At 44.0% G+C, this 16,241-nt stretch overlaps 1 protein-coding gene across 3 annotated transcripts in view; it reads right to left on the bottom strand.

Annotated features, from left to right (window-relative positions):
• The window catches only part of RFTN1 (raftlin, lipid raft linker 1), a 205,681-nt gene that overhangs the window by 68,940 nt on the left and 120,500 nt on the right, over window positions 1-16,241 (bottom strand). For all 3 annotated transcript variants that reach the window (XM_043969256.1, XM_043969257.1, XM_043969258.1), the window contains exon 5: window positions 892-1,273. In XM_043969256.1, coding sequence (XP_043825191.1) covers window positions 892-1,273 — 382 coding nt within the window. The remainder of the gene's footprint in view (window positions 1-891; window positions 1,274-16,241) is intronic.

Here is a 16,241-nt window from a genome sequence, read left to right as displayed (position 1 = left end):
TTAGATGAGCCGGAGAAGGAAATGGAAAACTACTCCAGTATCTTTGCCAAGAAAAACCCAAGTGGGGTCACAAAGAGTCAGACTATTGAAACGACTGAACAACAACAACACGAAGGCACAGAGACAACTGTTCTGCAACTTAGTCTTACAGTGTTGCCTGGAGCACAGAAAACGGAAGGTGACTTGCCCAGAGTCATGCAATCAGTGATGTATCAGAGGATACAGTAAATCCTGATAACAGATAGGATGCTTCCTGCCTTGAAATTCTCAGTGCAAAGGATGGGGTTTTGTGAACTACGAAGTGCTCGTAAAATGACTCCCGGGTTTGGCTGGCAGCAGACACGCACAAGGTAGTTTCTCTGCAGGGCAAACGAGAGGAAGGTACGAACTTACGGAAATGGGGCTGCTTACTTGGAAGCAGCCACATCACCTCTTTTCCTGCAACAAATTGTTCTTCTGGGGCTTTCTCTATGTCTGGCTTTGAACAAACATCCCCAAATCCACCCACCAACGGCAAGCGCCAGGCACATTCTGTCAGGATGCCCAACACATTAGCACTTCCTGTGTGGTGCGCAGAGTAATCTGATACTGATGCAACAGCTAGGGTGATAAAAGAATTGGCTCCCTTTGCTCCACTTCAAAGACGGTCATGTGGGGTAGGATGGGGGTGGCGGGAACCACCTGAATTTCCACTTAATGAGGTTTCACTGGAAGCTCTAAAGGGTTTCGAGTTGGGCGACCGAGTCAAAGGTGTCAGTTTCCCATATCCGGATGATGTACCTTTCCCCCACTCTCGTACTTTTTCCACCATTTTCCTTAGGATGCTGTGGAAGTTAATGGGAAAAAATATCAAGCATCCCTTAAACCTAGTCCCACCAGGGACAGACTTACTTCCAGCCAGTTGGTCTGAACTTTCCCGTTTCTCTGCTGTGATTGTCGGTCCGTCAGCCTTCTCTGGTGAATCTGCTCCGTTCCCCCCTTTGGGGGATAAGTTCTGTGGTTCAGCAACTTGCCCGTCGCCTCTCCCATTTTCCTGGGGCTCTGCGTTGCCCTGAGACCCTTCTGATGCGCCGCACATATCTGCCGACCCTGGGGTCTCCCTATCCAAGGACGAGAGGTCTTCGGAATGGTCGGATGTGGTTTTCCCATCTCTCGACTCCCCAGACCCGTTGGCTGTGGGGGTGAGTGGACTGCTCCCTGCAGAGTTCCCGGGGCAGTGGTACTGAGGGACAACACCCACAAATTCTAGGCCACGACTCGCTGCATCTTGGATCTGGGAGGTGAACAAAGAGAATGAGAACAAATCATTATATTGTAGCAGCAGGAGGAGAGAAGAAATTTTTTTTTTGGAGGGCATCATGTTGGATAATTATATGGAAGTACACAGAGTAGGGTCACAGAGAGTCACCCTCTCCTTCCGGTGGGCAAAAATCTCTGTTTATCATCTGCTGGAGGTGGCCAAGGACTCCAAAAGTGGGAATGGGGACCAACACAACACTGCATTGTGAAAAAGGAACTTCATTTCTGCAGAAGTTTTATTTTTGTCCCCCCTCCATGATTTTTTTAAACAAGTCATCTACTTCCTGCCAATCAAGTCACTGTATAAACACAGTATGTCTATATAAACAAGTACCAACTACCAAGTGGTATTTTATAACCTCCAAGAATTTCCTTTTAAACAACTGTTTTTGCAGCGGGAGGTGGGGGGTGGGGAAAAGCATTTGGGGAAGAAGGGGACCCACCATAAGAGATGATGAAACATGACAGATACAAAAGGACCCCTGTGTTTCTAGGTTCTGCGATGAGCCCGAGGCCTGTCCCTGGCCCCACCCTATGAACCCTGCTCATACAAGCTCATCGGAAAGTCTGCAGGGCTCCTGATGCCCACCCTGGGCCCCAGCTGGTGCATTCTGCTCTGGATGCTCGTCCCTGACTTTTCCCAGGGATGAGAGAGGACACCCAAGTGTAGCAGCAGATCTGCATTTTAGCAACCTTTTCCTCCCTAAAAACAGCAGACAATTGTCTCTATCAGCAAGAAGATGTGGGAGAGACAGAGCAAGAGTGGCATCCTACTCGGACTCAGCAAGAAGCCCAGGACAGCAAGGATGGATACAAGGGGACTTTCTGGGCAATGTGTCTGACATCGGTTTCTAGAAAAACAAAGAGGGCACCGTAGAACAACAGTTCCTGCATGAAGATACTCAAAAAACATTTTGTGCATTGAGACCAAATTCCAGGGGGGAATTTACTGATAAGAACCACAGAGGCTCAGACCCAGAGTTGGAATAGACCTCCAAGGTCACTGAGTCCAAATGGAATTTGTGAAATTTAGGAAAATACCTCCAATGGTCATAGCGGCTGTTGAGCCTAAGATCTCAGGTTTGAAGCTGGAAGGGGCCTTTGGACAGAGGTCAACTAGATGAGCTCTAAGGCCCCTTCACAAATTCCATGAATTACTGAGCAAGGCCTTGACCCCCCAAATCCTAAACCTCTACATACCTTGGGATCGTCAAGCCATGAGAATAACGATTATAATAACTACATTGATCTAGTACTTATTTTATATAGGTTATCCCATTTGGTCCTCACAACAACCCTGTAAGGTGAGGCCTGTTATTATCACTCCCATTTTGCAAGTGAGAGGTTGGGTCCCACAGCTAAAGAGGTGTCTGAGGCAGGATTCAAACTCAGGCCTTCCTGATCCCAAGTCCAGTCCTCTGACCCCCATGCCGCCCAGCTGCCCTGGGAAGTCTAGCTGGATCAAGCCTTGAAGAAACCAAGAAACAAAGTTATCTGTACATGTTTGACTTGGGGGCAGCAGGAATGGGGCACCACGGAAAAAGTGTGGGTTCTTAAAGGATATGGGTTCTTATTGAAGTTTGTTCACTTATTACCTTTGTGGCCTTGAGGAAATCATTTATCCTCCTTAGCCTCGGTTTCCTCATTTGTAAAATAAAGGATGTGGACCAGATGCTGCCTAAGGTGCCATCCAGGTGTAATATAGTCTCTCACCTTCTGGAGGGTCAGAACTGTCAGCTGTGGTCTGACACTAAGAATTAGGGGGAATTAGTCACACTGAAGGCAACCTTCTGTAGCTAGGAAAGCCACTAAGTTGGGAACACCCTTTGATCCATCAGTCTTGCTCTCTACCGTACACCCCAAGATGGTCAAAGACAGGAAGAAAGTCCTCATACACACCAAAATATTTATAGCAGCCCTTCTGGTGGTAGAAAAAACGGAACTGGGTACTCATCCACTGGGGAAGGACTAACCAAACTGTGGTCTCTGACCATCATCAAGTATTGTGACACAAGAGACAACAGACACAAAGAATTCGGAGAAATGTGGGGAGATTTGTTTGAAGTGATGCAGAGTGAAGTAAGCAAAACCAAGACAACAACATATACAATTACCTCAAAGGCATAAATAAAGAAAACAATACTAACAGACAACAGAATTCAGCTCTGATAAAATGATAATTAATCTTCACACCCAAAACATGCAGCCTTTCCGCCAAGGGAAAAAGTGGCACGCTACCAGGTTTATTTGTTCCAAAGGTTTGGTTTGGTTTTGCAAAGGAGGTGGGGGAGACGTGGGGGAGAGAGGACATAGTTTTTTGTTCATTAAAAAGAAAGAATAGGGGGCAGCTAGGTGGCGCAGTGGATAAAGCACTGGCCCTGGATTCAGGAGGACCTGAGTTCAAGTTCAGCCTCGGACACTTGACACTTACTAGCTGTGTGACTCTAGGAAAGTCACTTAACCCTCATTGCCCCACAAAAAACAAACAAAAAAGAAATAGTAGACAGTAGGTGCAGAATCATGTTTACATACATACATATGAACATACATACATACACTCATGTGTTCAATAGGGCCAGTGCTTCAGTTGACTTAACTGGATATATGCGCATATATGTATGTATGTGTATGTATGTAAACATGCCTGTGGATATGTGTGTATATACACATACATCTATACATACAGAGATCTATAGATATCTATATAGCTATACAAACATATAACACACACATATATATATATATATGTTTGTGTATTTACAAGGGAGAGGTCTATCTATCATTGCTTATTGGAAAGTTTTTAACTTTGCAATTATTAACACAAAAAAAGCATCAACAGAAGAGGGGAATAAAAGGAAACGGAAGCTACAAATGACTTGTGAATCATAAGATATGTAGCACAGTAAAACAACATAAGTTTATTCTACTTAGTGCATCAGTCAGTCAACAAATCCTTACTGAATGAACCTGGGGCACACAGCAATACCTGAGGCATAAGGGAGAGCCAAGTCCCAACCATGGTGCAGCCAGCCCGCCAAGCTGACCAAAGAGAAGGATGGGGGAGTCCAGAGACGAGAGAGGACGGTTAGACTGATACAGGGCTGTGAAGGTCCCAGGCACATGGGTATGGGCCAAGGACACAGCCTATAGTAACCCTTCCTCTAGTTCTCTCTTGTGACTCATGCACCCGAGTTCTAAGAGAGGTGACATTTAGCATGCCTTTCTCCAACGTCTTTAAGGGTGTCGAGGGGAGTGGGCAGACATCAACAGGAAGACAGAGAATCATGCACTGGATTTCAAGCATAAAATGGCACCAAAGTGCTGGAATGGGGAAGAGAACTCAATTTGTCATCAGAGGACCTGCTACTGGTATGGCTGCAGATGAGCCACGTCTTCTCCTTGTCCTCAGTTTCCTTTTCTGTAAGATGGGAGGGTTACTCTAAAATCCCTTATGAGCCTATGAAGAGGAATGATGGTTGGCCTTGGAAAAATCACATAATCACTCAATCACAGCATCTGTAGGGAGGGGGCTGGACAAAATGACCTCTAATGGCTCCTGCTTAGAGGCCTACAGTTCATCTGATGAAGGGAGGAGAAGGGGAAGGAAATAAGTATTAAGCAACTACTATGGGTCATGCACTGAGCTTCACAAATATGGCCTCATTTAACCTGATGATGATGCAAGTGAAACGAGGAGACGGCCTCATTCTGGGAGGGTCAGTGATGGCGTGTGAGCAATGGACAGAAATCAGTGTCTCTACTGGAATGGTCCTGAAATGAGGTCAGAGGCTAAGGGTGGGGCCTCTCAGAGGGGCCCCTGCTGCCTTAATGTCACTGGCAGATAAAGGGATGAGTTTCTCATCTAGATGAGAATAAACATTGTCTAACAGCAGCTAGCAACCAAGTTTCTACCACTCATACACATCCCCTTGGATTCATGATAATTTCAGTCTTAAACACTTTTTTAAAAATTTATTTTTAATTAATTAATTTTTTTGTGGGGCAATGAGGGTTAAGTGACTTGCCTAAGATCACACAGCTAGTAAGTGTCAAGTGTCTGAGGCTGGATTTGAACTCAGGTCGTCCTGAATCCAGGGCCAGTGTTTTATCTACTGTGCCACCTAGCTGCCCCCTCTTTAGCACTTTTGATTGGGGTAGCAGACAATATTAGTGATGAGGCACTTACTAACCTAACCAGTTAATTCTTATTAGAACTAAGAAAACAATAAATGATCTTAATATCTTGGAAACAGCCCTTTCCAATGTGGACGTAAGAAAGAAGAAAGCTATATCACAGTTCTGGGTGTACTCACAAGGCAGCCATGGCATAATGGACAGAGGGAGGATTTGGAAGTTAGGAAGACCCGGATTCAAATCCCACTTCAAGGAATAAGCATTTATTAAGTGCCTACTATGTGCCAGGTAGAGGCAGCAAGGTGATGCAGCATAGGAAGCCTCATCTTCCCGAGTTCAAATCTAGCCTCAAACATTTATTCGCTGTGTGCCCCTGGGGGAGTCACTTCATCCAGTTGGCCTCAGTTTCTTCATCTGTCCAATGAGCTGGAGAAGAAAATGTCAAACCTCTCCAGTGCCTTTGCCAAGAAAACCCCAAATGGGGTCACAAAGACTCAGACGTGACTGAACAACAGAAATCAATACAAATTCAAATTAGGGCAGAGAGCCAAACCTTTACCTAAATTTTAATAATTTTCCTAACTGGGGGCTTGGAGCTATAATTATTGTCCTACCAACTTTCTGTCTGATAGAAATGCCATAAAACAGCAGAGGTGGCCCTCTGGACCCATTATGCTGCCCCGTAGACTGAAAAAGAAAGGTGATCATTAAATCCCTAGGAGGCAAGGTGTGTTAGGAGGAAGAAAGACACACCCTGAGCCAACCCCAAAGGAGGAGACAGGAAAGGCTCTGCCCCTCTCCAGCAGAGCCTGGGGAGTACTGCTGGCCAGCTGTCCTCTCCACAGGAACACCCACACCCAGGGGTGCCAGATATAAACCGAAGGGACTGGACGTCATGGCCTTCAAAGCCCTGAAAACTCTATATAAGAGGCCCACGGTCCTCTCTTGGTTTCTGTTTTCTCGGCTGTGCAATGATGCCAAGAATACCTACAACACATACAGCAGTATAGAGCTGAAGCCAGGACAACTTGGGTGCGAGTTCACGTCCGACAATGTATTGGTGAAGCCGGTCACTTTAACCTCCAAATTAGCCCAGAAGGGTTCGACTCAAAGAGAAACGGGGCCACTCAATTCTTCAGAGGGATCCCTAGGGGTCAAGTATTGACTTAGAAAACCACAGTCACATTATCTCTGTTTTATTGTGTTTTTGTCTATTTTGTTAAGTATTTCCCAATTATAGTCTAATGTGGCTCAGGATGCATTTGGGAGCATGTGGGAGTCGTGGGGGGGGGGTGTCACACGTTTGACCCCTCAATGCCAGACAACTCCGGCTATCAATGGCAGAAAAGGTTCAGGCCGGCACTGATTCCATCAAGGAGGGAAGTCACAGGCGTGGCCCTATTCCCTACCTCTAGTACCGCCCTCCTGGGGTTGATAGGAAGCCTGAGGCTCCCTGTTCTCAGAGAGCTTAACGTCCCATAGAGGGAGGCAGAGGAGAAAATGTGAGGAAAGCATCTGACAAAGTAAAGTGTCAATCTTGTTATGATGATGTATTTTTGACCTTGGGACCCAGAACAAGCACCCCCTCCCCAGCTGGTATGGGGAAAACTCTGCAAAAACGCTATTCGGGGTCACCCCCCAACACGGGAGTCTGTAGCTATGATTACTTTTTTGTTTTGTTTGGCTTGGTTTGGTGAGGCAATTGGGGTTAAGTGACTTGCCCAGGGTCATACAGCTAGTAAGTGCCAAACATCTGAAGCCGAATTTGAACTCAGGTATTCCTGACTCCAGGGCCGGTGCTCTATCCTCTGCACCACCTAGCTGCCCCCTGTAGCTATGAATACTTTATCATGGTAACCCTCCCGCCATCTTTTCCTCACCTAAGCTCTCAGGCTCCTCCTTCCAGAAAGGGGAGGTTCAGAAAGCAAAAGCAATTTAGGTTTGAAGTTGCTTCCAGGTCTGGCCACAAGAACCTCCCACTTCAGGAAACCAAACATTTGCCAGACCTTTAACAACTGTTCTGCAGAGGGGCCGTGAGGAAGGAGCCCGCTTTATGGGTCTCTCTCACGGGCCCAAGTTTTATGGCTCTCACTCTTGTGTGTGTTTATTCTCTCTCTCTCTCTCTCCCTCCCTCCTTCTTTCTCTATCCTTCCCTTCCCCTTCTCTCCTTTCTTCCATTTTCCTTCCTTTTCTTCCATCCTCTGTCTTCCTTTCTCCCCTTCCTTCTTTCTTTTTCCCTTCTCTTCTCTTTCCTTCCCTTCTGCAATTGAATAGGAGATTTCTGCTGGGAGGGAGGGAGGGAGAGAGAAAATGGCAAGAGAAAACGTGTGTGTGTGTGTGTATGCGCACATGCACACATATAAATAGATACATGTATATATGTATGTGTGTACCTATCTATATTTATTTATAGACATACATGTGTTTCTGTATAATTGCTATCGCTATCATATATATTATTTACACGCATTAGCTATATAATTATGTATTATTTATACACACTAGCTATATATAATGGTTATATAATGATATATATTTTATTTATATATAATAGCTATATATATCACTACTGTTGTTTAGTCACTGAGTCATGTCTGACTCTTTGTGACCCCGTAGACCGCACCATCCGTGAGGTTTTCTTGGCAAAGACGCTGGAGCAGTTTGCCATTTCCTCCTCTGGTGGATTAAGGCAAATAGGGGTTAAGTGACTTACCCAGGGTCACACAGCTGGTAAGTGTCTGAGGCCGGATTTGAACTCAGGCCTTCCTGTGAGCATAACCTTCCCCCCATTCTCTCATGCCTTCCTTCTATGTATTGTCTCCCCCATTAGACTGTTAGCTTCTTGAGGGCAGGCTCTGTCTTATGCCTCTCCTTGTATCCTCAGTGCCTGGAACCTACACAGCAGGCGCTCAATAAATGTTTGGTGACTTACTGACAAACACATACGAAGCATTTCAATACAAAGCAGGGACAGGGCAGGGCACTAGCATTTGGGGAAGATCAGGAAAGAGTTCATGCAGGAAGAGGTATATGAGGGTAATCTGTGTCTTAAAGGAAGCAGAGATAAGGAAGGAGGGCATCGCTGGCATGCAGAACAGCCAGTTCAAAAGCTTGGAGGTTGGAGATGGAATATTAAAAGGCCAGAGGTTAAAACTTGGACCTCCCCGCCCCCGATGGAGTTTCTCGGTGGGGTCTCTCAACAAGAGGGACAGAGATCAGGGAACAATGAACAAAAACCCAACTGTGTATCATTATCAGAAATGCCCAGTAGTGATGATAACATCAGGACTGAACCTTCTACTCCAAGACATTCCAGACCTCAGGCAGATGTGATCTCACCAGACCTTTTCTCTCCTCTAACAACTGGTTTGAACCCCCACTACATATACCTTAGACACTGTTCCTGAGTCTAAAACACAGAACTCAACCAAGGTCCCCAGGGGTATTGCAAAAAATAGCTTTGCCACATTCATGGGACTTAGACCTTGACACCCTAGTGAGAAATAGCTGAATCAAGGAGGCAGGTCGAAAGAACTTTAACTAGGAACAGATGTTTTCCTTCACACCCACGGCTGCTGAACATACAGACTGTGTGATTTTCTCCTCATTCCTCAATTTACATTCGCTTCCAAAACATTAATAAAGTGCACTGGAACAAAATGGTGCTCAACCAGGTGACTGGGCCGTTACTCTCCCTTCCAGTTCTCAGAGCCCAAACTATCTAAGCTATTGTTACCCCCTAAAGCAACCACACCATAATAGCCATGACTGCAAAATCACAATGGAAACAAATGAGCCCAACTGCATGCCCAGAGATGGTTTTCATTACAATGTGAGAAAGAAATAAATGTTGTATTGTTCTTTTTTTTTTTCCTAAGGACCCTGGAGAGAACTCAGGGAAGTATTTCTGAAAATGGAAATGATTGCAGAAAGTTGCCCGTAGGTATGGAGGGGAAGGGAAAGGGTTCTTCAAATCTCTACCAGATTCTGAGTTATTCACTTGGGGGAAAAAAATGACTAGCCAATGCCTGACTTCTCAATTTCTTTTGTCTTTTCACCTTTTATCTGTGCCTAGGGTCAGCTTCTGAAATTCTGAACCAAGATGGGAGCATCCAAACTGATACAGCCTGATTGCTTGCTGTTCACCAGTGAACATCTCACTGATTCAGGCTAATGGGAGAAGACTAGGTTGCAATATTAAGAAATCTAGATCAGGCATTTTTTAAAAAGATGTAGTTTTGATTACTTTCAAGTATATAAATCATAATAAATTTAGATTAAATGAGATAATCTATGTAAAGTACTTCATAAATTAGATAATCTATGTAAAATGTGCTCTTTGCAAATCTTAAAGCACTATATAAATCATATATATATATATATATATATATAAATGATGATAGTGATTATTATAAAGAGAATCAAACCAAGGTAACAAAAAAGCGGGACTCTCTGAGGTCCTCCTTTTAAGAAAGTTAAGAATGGCTTGTAATTTGCATAGCAATGATTCTCAGGCTGTGCTTAGGAAAGGGTCTCCCAAGAAAGATGACTATTCTTCTAATATGGGCTCTACAGTATTAATTTCCCTCATAAACCCACAGTTACAGACTTTAGCTCAGCCCCTGCCCAAACAATCTGTCCAAATCCCAAATGGGGCATGTGAATGAATGAGATTTTACCATACAAGAGCCACATTCTCAGGCACTAAGGAGATTGGAAGGGTAGATCACAGAAAATTCAAGCTCTAAATATAAGGAAAACCATAGGTATTGTTCTCCGGGCACCCTCCCCAGGATAAGGTTTGAGAAGCACGTCACGCTCTTTCCCAAGCACCTAGGACTAGCACAGTGTGGAGCACACAGCAGGTACCTAATAAATGCTTGCAGACTGTCACTGCCAATCATCATTTCAAAACTGTCTAAGCCTGCTGAAAGATTATACCACCTGATAGCAACTTTATTTCCTTGGGGGTATTTATTTACAATTTCTTTGAAAATTCTTTTTTTTATTCCTTCTTTCTATCTCTATGTTGTTGCCTCTAAGTGTCTATATATTTTCCTCCAGCTAGTGGACTTGTGTGCCCCCACCACTCTTCCTCACCCCATTCTCCATGTCTTTTTTTTTTAGTTATCAAATAATTTAAGAGTGGGAAGGGATCATGTTTGGTTTAGACTCATCTGTGCTGTAATGGATAGAGTTCGTATCAAATTCAGAAAGACCTGGGTTCAAGTGTTGCCTCTGAAATATACTTACACAAGTCACTTAATTACTTAGTGCTCTATACACTGGGGAGCTGAGGCAGGAAGGCAATTAGGTTTAAGTGACTTGCCCAGGGTCACAGAGCCAGTAAGGGTCTGAGGCTAGATTTGAATTCAGGTCATCCTGACTCCAGGTCCAGCACCCCATCCAGTGAAATCAGAGAAAAAGACCCTGAAGTTCATCATTTCCACCCCACCTCAGTTTTCCAGATGAGCAGATAAAGACCAGAGGTTTAGAGACTTGCCCAAGGACACACAGCTAACTAATGGCCAAAGGAGGATTAGAACTTGTTTTCTCCTTTACAATCTAGTGTGATCTAAAGGAAGCTAAGGGGCGCCACAGTACATGGATCCCTACATCGGGAGTCAGCAAGACCCAAGTTCAAATCCATCCTCAGATACTTATTGGCTTGGGGACCCTGGGCAAGTCAGTTTCCTCATCTGTAAAATGGGAATGATAATAATAATAATAATCACCTCCCTCTCAGAGCTGTCGCGAGGCTCAAAGGAGATAATAATTGTAAAGTGCTTAGCACAGTGCCTGGCACCTAATAAGCTCTGGCCTAGAAGGGCAGACAGAAAGAATAAAAACAAAATGGAAATAAATTAATGGGGATCTCAGCTTAATTAACTGTGTCCTTATTAGGCAGTTTGTTCATTTATATTTATGACAAGGAGTTAATAATGTTTCGAATCACCCATTCTTATCATTCATATATCTGTCTGTGTTGTGTGTATTTATATATGGTGTGTTTGTATATACATATAATAACAATGTGTGAGAAAATTATTAATAATGGAGCCAGGCCTGACCTTTCTTAAGGTTAGCCCAGAGTTAGGAAGTTACCTCACTCAAAACCACACCTACCTGAGCCTGGCCCTCAGGAGGTGTGTTCTCTGACTTCAGCACATTCTGCTCACGGACCACCCTCAAATCCAGTGAACCAATGGATTTAGGTGATGCTGGCCAATTAGATTGGAGCAGTGTGTAGGGACCGCCTCTCCTCCGGACCTGCAGGTAGCTTCTGCTCTCATTGGCACAGGAACCTGCTCTTTTTGGTCTGAGACTCCAAGGTGGTGGCAGCGCCTTGTGGTAGGTATGTAGGGCTTCTGAACTTTCTGAACTCCAAGTGTTCTCTCTTTACTAATATTTAATATACTTTAATAAATGCTTAATGCCCCAAACTGGTGGAATAGCCCCTAATTTCTAAGTAACAAATATATGATAAACCCCAGCTAATTTCCCCTAAACTTGGGACAGAAATAGGGAGACCACATTTAGTTTTACTTGTCACAAATGTATATATGTTTATATATGTGTACAAAGATAATTCTATCTATGAATAAATGTAGACACACAATGTTATGTGTATTTATAGGTTTATGTGTGTGCGCATGGATAATGCAACATATGCATGTATACAGACATACACATGACATGCAACGTCGACCTTATACATGTCTGCATGTGTGTCTATAAGATAACACAACATATATGCAATACAACGCATCATTGTATTTATGCATGTTTACATGCGTACACATGGAGAACAAAATTTAAATATGGATACACAGTATGGACACGTGTGTACACGTATATAGCGTGCACATGCATACATATATAATTTATTTACACACACACACACACACACACACACACACACACACACCTTTACAGCCTTCTACAATGCTTAGATTTCCCCCTCAACATGTAGAGAAAGGCCCAGCCCAGGAAGGTTTTCAAGTCTGGCTACACCTCATAATGAATTTCTTTCATGTCATGTCACTAAGAAACACTTTTGATCTTTTGAGAAAACTTTCTGTAAAAACACAAGCTCATCCTGAGCAAGGCCTTATTCCTTCATCCTTTGATGGATTCGTGATCACATCAATACAGGCGGACGTTCTCTTTCTCTTTTTGAAAAGATATGCCTTCTCAATGCTCAGGGTTTTTGCTTCTTGCGCTGCCTTCCCCCCCTCCCCCCCAACTCCTCAACGCCTCTTTGGAACAAAGAAGATCAATTCATCAAACAATCCACAAGTATTAATCATGCACCTACTATGTGCTAAAAGGAACAGCACAAGCCTAACAGCAAAGATAAACACCCTGGGGACCATCACGTCTGAAAGGGTATGCGGCATTCTGCTCTGTAGTCCACCACCTCACTACCTACAGGAGGGAATAGTTATTTCATCATTGTAGGATCCTCAATCTAGAGCTGAAAGGGAGCTCAGAGGCCATTTCAGGCCCCCTTTCCCTTCATTTTACATCTGAGCAAAGTGAGGTTCAGAGAGGGAAGTGACTTGTCCAGGGTCACCCAAATAATAAATACCCGAGGCTGGATTTGAATTCGGGTCTTAGTTACTCTAGACCTAGCACTCTGTGCACTATAGAATGTGATTCTGGAGCTAGAGTTCTTCCTATGATATCTCATGCTAACTTTGGAGCCAAGATATCATTGCATTTAATCTCATTTCTGATATCTTCCATTATTGTACTTGCATTATTGTAGTCACTGTGGGTATGAAGCACTCTCCAGATTCTGCTTTCTTAATGTCAACATAGATTCATGAGAGAGAGAGAGAGAGAGAGAAGAAGGGAAGAGAAAGAGGGAAAGGGGGAGAGAGGGAAGAAGAGGAGGAGCAGGAGGGGGGAAGGAAGGGGAGGAGACTCCAGCCAGTTTCCTCAGAGGCGAGACTTGAAGCCAGCTCTCCATCCATCAAGTCAGAGGATCTCTTTGCCATGACTCACACAAATGAATCAAAGCACTCCTCAGCTGCCCTGATGTAGTAGGCAGCACTAAGGCACTCTGGAAGAGGCTCCTAAGTCCTTAGCATGCAGTTAATTCCCATGAGGCAGAAGGTAGAAGGGACATCCAAGCCCCCTGATGCTGCCATTTTTGAAACTCAGACCTGCTTCTGAATCTGTGAACAGTTACGGTTCAGGCTTTCAAAAGCCCTAATTAAATCCCTACCTTTTCTTGAGAGGGTGAAAAGACTAGACATGCAACGTCAGGATTCGAGGGAACTCCCAACTTGGGAAACTCCCTTTCTCAATACAAGTCAACAACTCCTCTGTAACTCAAGTACATAAAAGAGCTGCCTGCTTCAGAGAGATCAAGTTACTCACCCAGGCTCACACAGCCAGGTGTGTCCGAGGTAGACTTTGAACCCAGGTCTTTCTGATTCCCAGGCCAGTTCTCTGACCCCTGTGCCCAGCAAATTCCTACTGTAGGAGACCAATCAGAGTCAGGAATCTGCTACCTCTAGACAGTAGTTTTCTCTCTAAGGTATTAGTAAATCAGGCTTGATCCCGAAGGGGCTCTGGATTCTTTTTTTTTTTTTTTTGCAGGGCAATGAGGGTTAAGTGACTTGCCCAGGGTCACACAGCCAGTAAGTGTCGAGTGTCTGAGGCCAGATTTGAACTCAGGTCCTCCTGAATCCAGGGCCGATGCTTTATCCACTTCGCCACCTAGCTGCCCCAGGGCTCTGGATTCTTAATGGAAAAAACTTCTAAAACAAACATGGTGGAGAAGAATCCCACATGGGATACAGACTTCAATAAGCATTTATTAAGAGCCTGCTACGGGGAAGGCACCAGGCTGGGAGGAAAAGGGAAAAAATATTCCTCCAGAAATATATTATTACTGAGGGAAATATAATATAATATAATATAATATAATATAATATAATATAATATAATATAATATAATATAATATAATATAATATAATATAACATAACATAACATAACATAACATAACATAACATAACATAATATAACACAACATAACATAATATAACATAACATAACATAACATAATATGTAAATAGAAAAAGTTGTTGTGAGATAATTTGAGAAAGGAAAGTATTAACAAGTAGGAGGAGACAGTGGGACAGAATTCGTTAGGGTGTTTGGATGGCTGAGGTGTTCCTATTGTATCCTCAGGGTAATAGGGAGCCACTGAAGAGTCCTGAGCAGGAGCATGGCAGAATATCCCATGTATGTTTTAGGAAGAACGTCTCGCCCGCTGCGTTGAGAGTGCACTAGAGAGGAGAGCGTCTGGATGCAGGGAGACAAATTAGGAAGCGATTGGACAATCCTAGCTGGGGGGGGGGGTGCTGAACTGGAGAAGGTTGTCATATGTGTATCAAGAAGGTGCTGAGGCAAGAGGAGTCGGGCAAATAAGGTTGAAAAGATCTGGCAACTGATTGTAGATGGAGGAATATAGGGGATAAGAGGGAGTGGAGAGTTCAAAGATGGTCTACCCTCACAAAGTTGTCGTTCACCCTTCATTTCCCAAGAGGACTAATGACATCACAGGGTGATGTCTTGACTTATGCAGGAACTGGGTTTAAGTGAGGCAGAGCTGGGCTACAGAGAAACTTAATGACTAACCACTGATAGCATCCCTCCTCCCGGCTCCAAAAGAACCCTTTTATTTTGTACCTAGCCTATATTTACTTATCTATCTATGAATATGTACATCCCAAACACACTAAGTTTCTTGTACGCAAGGACTGTCTCTGTACTTCTGTTTTTGTACACCCAGAGCCCAACACAGTGCCTGGCACATAGTAGGTGTTTAATAAATGCTTGTTGCTTAACTGGTCAATGAATTATAGAGCATCCTGCTTTTTATCTCAGCCGACAAAAGAGCAATCTTCCAATATCTGCGGAAGAAATAGTAGAGCTTGTCAATATACTGATAAGATCAGCCTCCATCTCTGTCTTTCCCTATCTCTCTCCACCCTCCAAGCTCCCTCTCTCTCTCCCTCTCTCTCTCTCTCTCTCACACACACACACACACACACACACACACACACACACACACACATGCACATGCCCGCCCCTTCCACTACTAAAGGAGTTCATACATTCATTATCTCTGCTGGATTGAGGACAAATCAAGCAGAGTGATCATTACTGAGAGGTGAATATCCGCACCTTTCAACAACACAGATGGGGCAGTTCAACCTGTGTTGGAAACTCGTCAGTGGCAACATGTATTAATTTGCGATGCATAATTAGCACTCCAAGACATGTTCCATCTCATGCAAAAGCTTCACAACCATCACGGCACTTTGGAAACTTTTCTGGTGATAAGTTAATCCCATATTTGTAAAAATGTCTCCTGGGAAGTACTAAGGAGGAATGAGGGACATCTGACCCTCGCGAGCCATTTAACAGGATGGGTTTACATAGTGTCTGTCATTGGACATGTTTCAACAGGCCCAGAAGCTGAAGTGACTCTTTTACTAGTATCAGAAAAGAGAAAGCGGGGCAGCTAGGTGGCGCAGTGGATAGAGCACCAGCCCTGGAGTCAGGAGGACCTGAGTTCAAATCCAGCCACAGACACTTACTAGCTGTGTGACCCTGGGCAAGTCACTTAACCCCAATTGCCTCACTAAAAAAAAAAAAAAGAAAGAAAGAAAGAAAAGAGAAAGCTCATGAGTTCAAGGTATGACCAAGAGCACTCTTCATATTCACAAGGCTGCTACAGGCAAAAGTTCATAGCATCCCAGACTCAGCGTTGAGAAGGGACCTTGG

Source organism: Dromiciops gliroides, chromosome 5, assembly GCF_019393635.1.
Source record: "Dromiciops gliroides isolate mDroGli1 chromosome 5, mDroGli1.pri, whole genome shotgun sequence".
NCBI lineage: Eukaryota > Metazoa > Chordata > Mammalia > Microbiotheria > Microbiotheriidae > Dromiciops > Dromiciops gliroides.
This window is presented reverse-complemented; position numbering and strand designations above follow the sequence as displayed.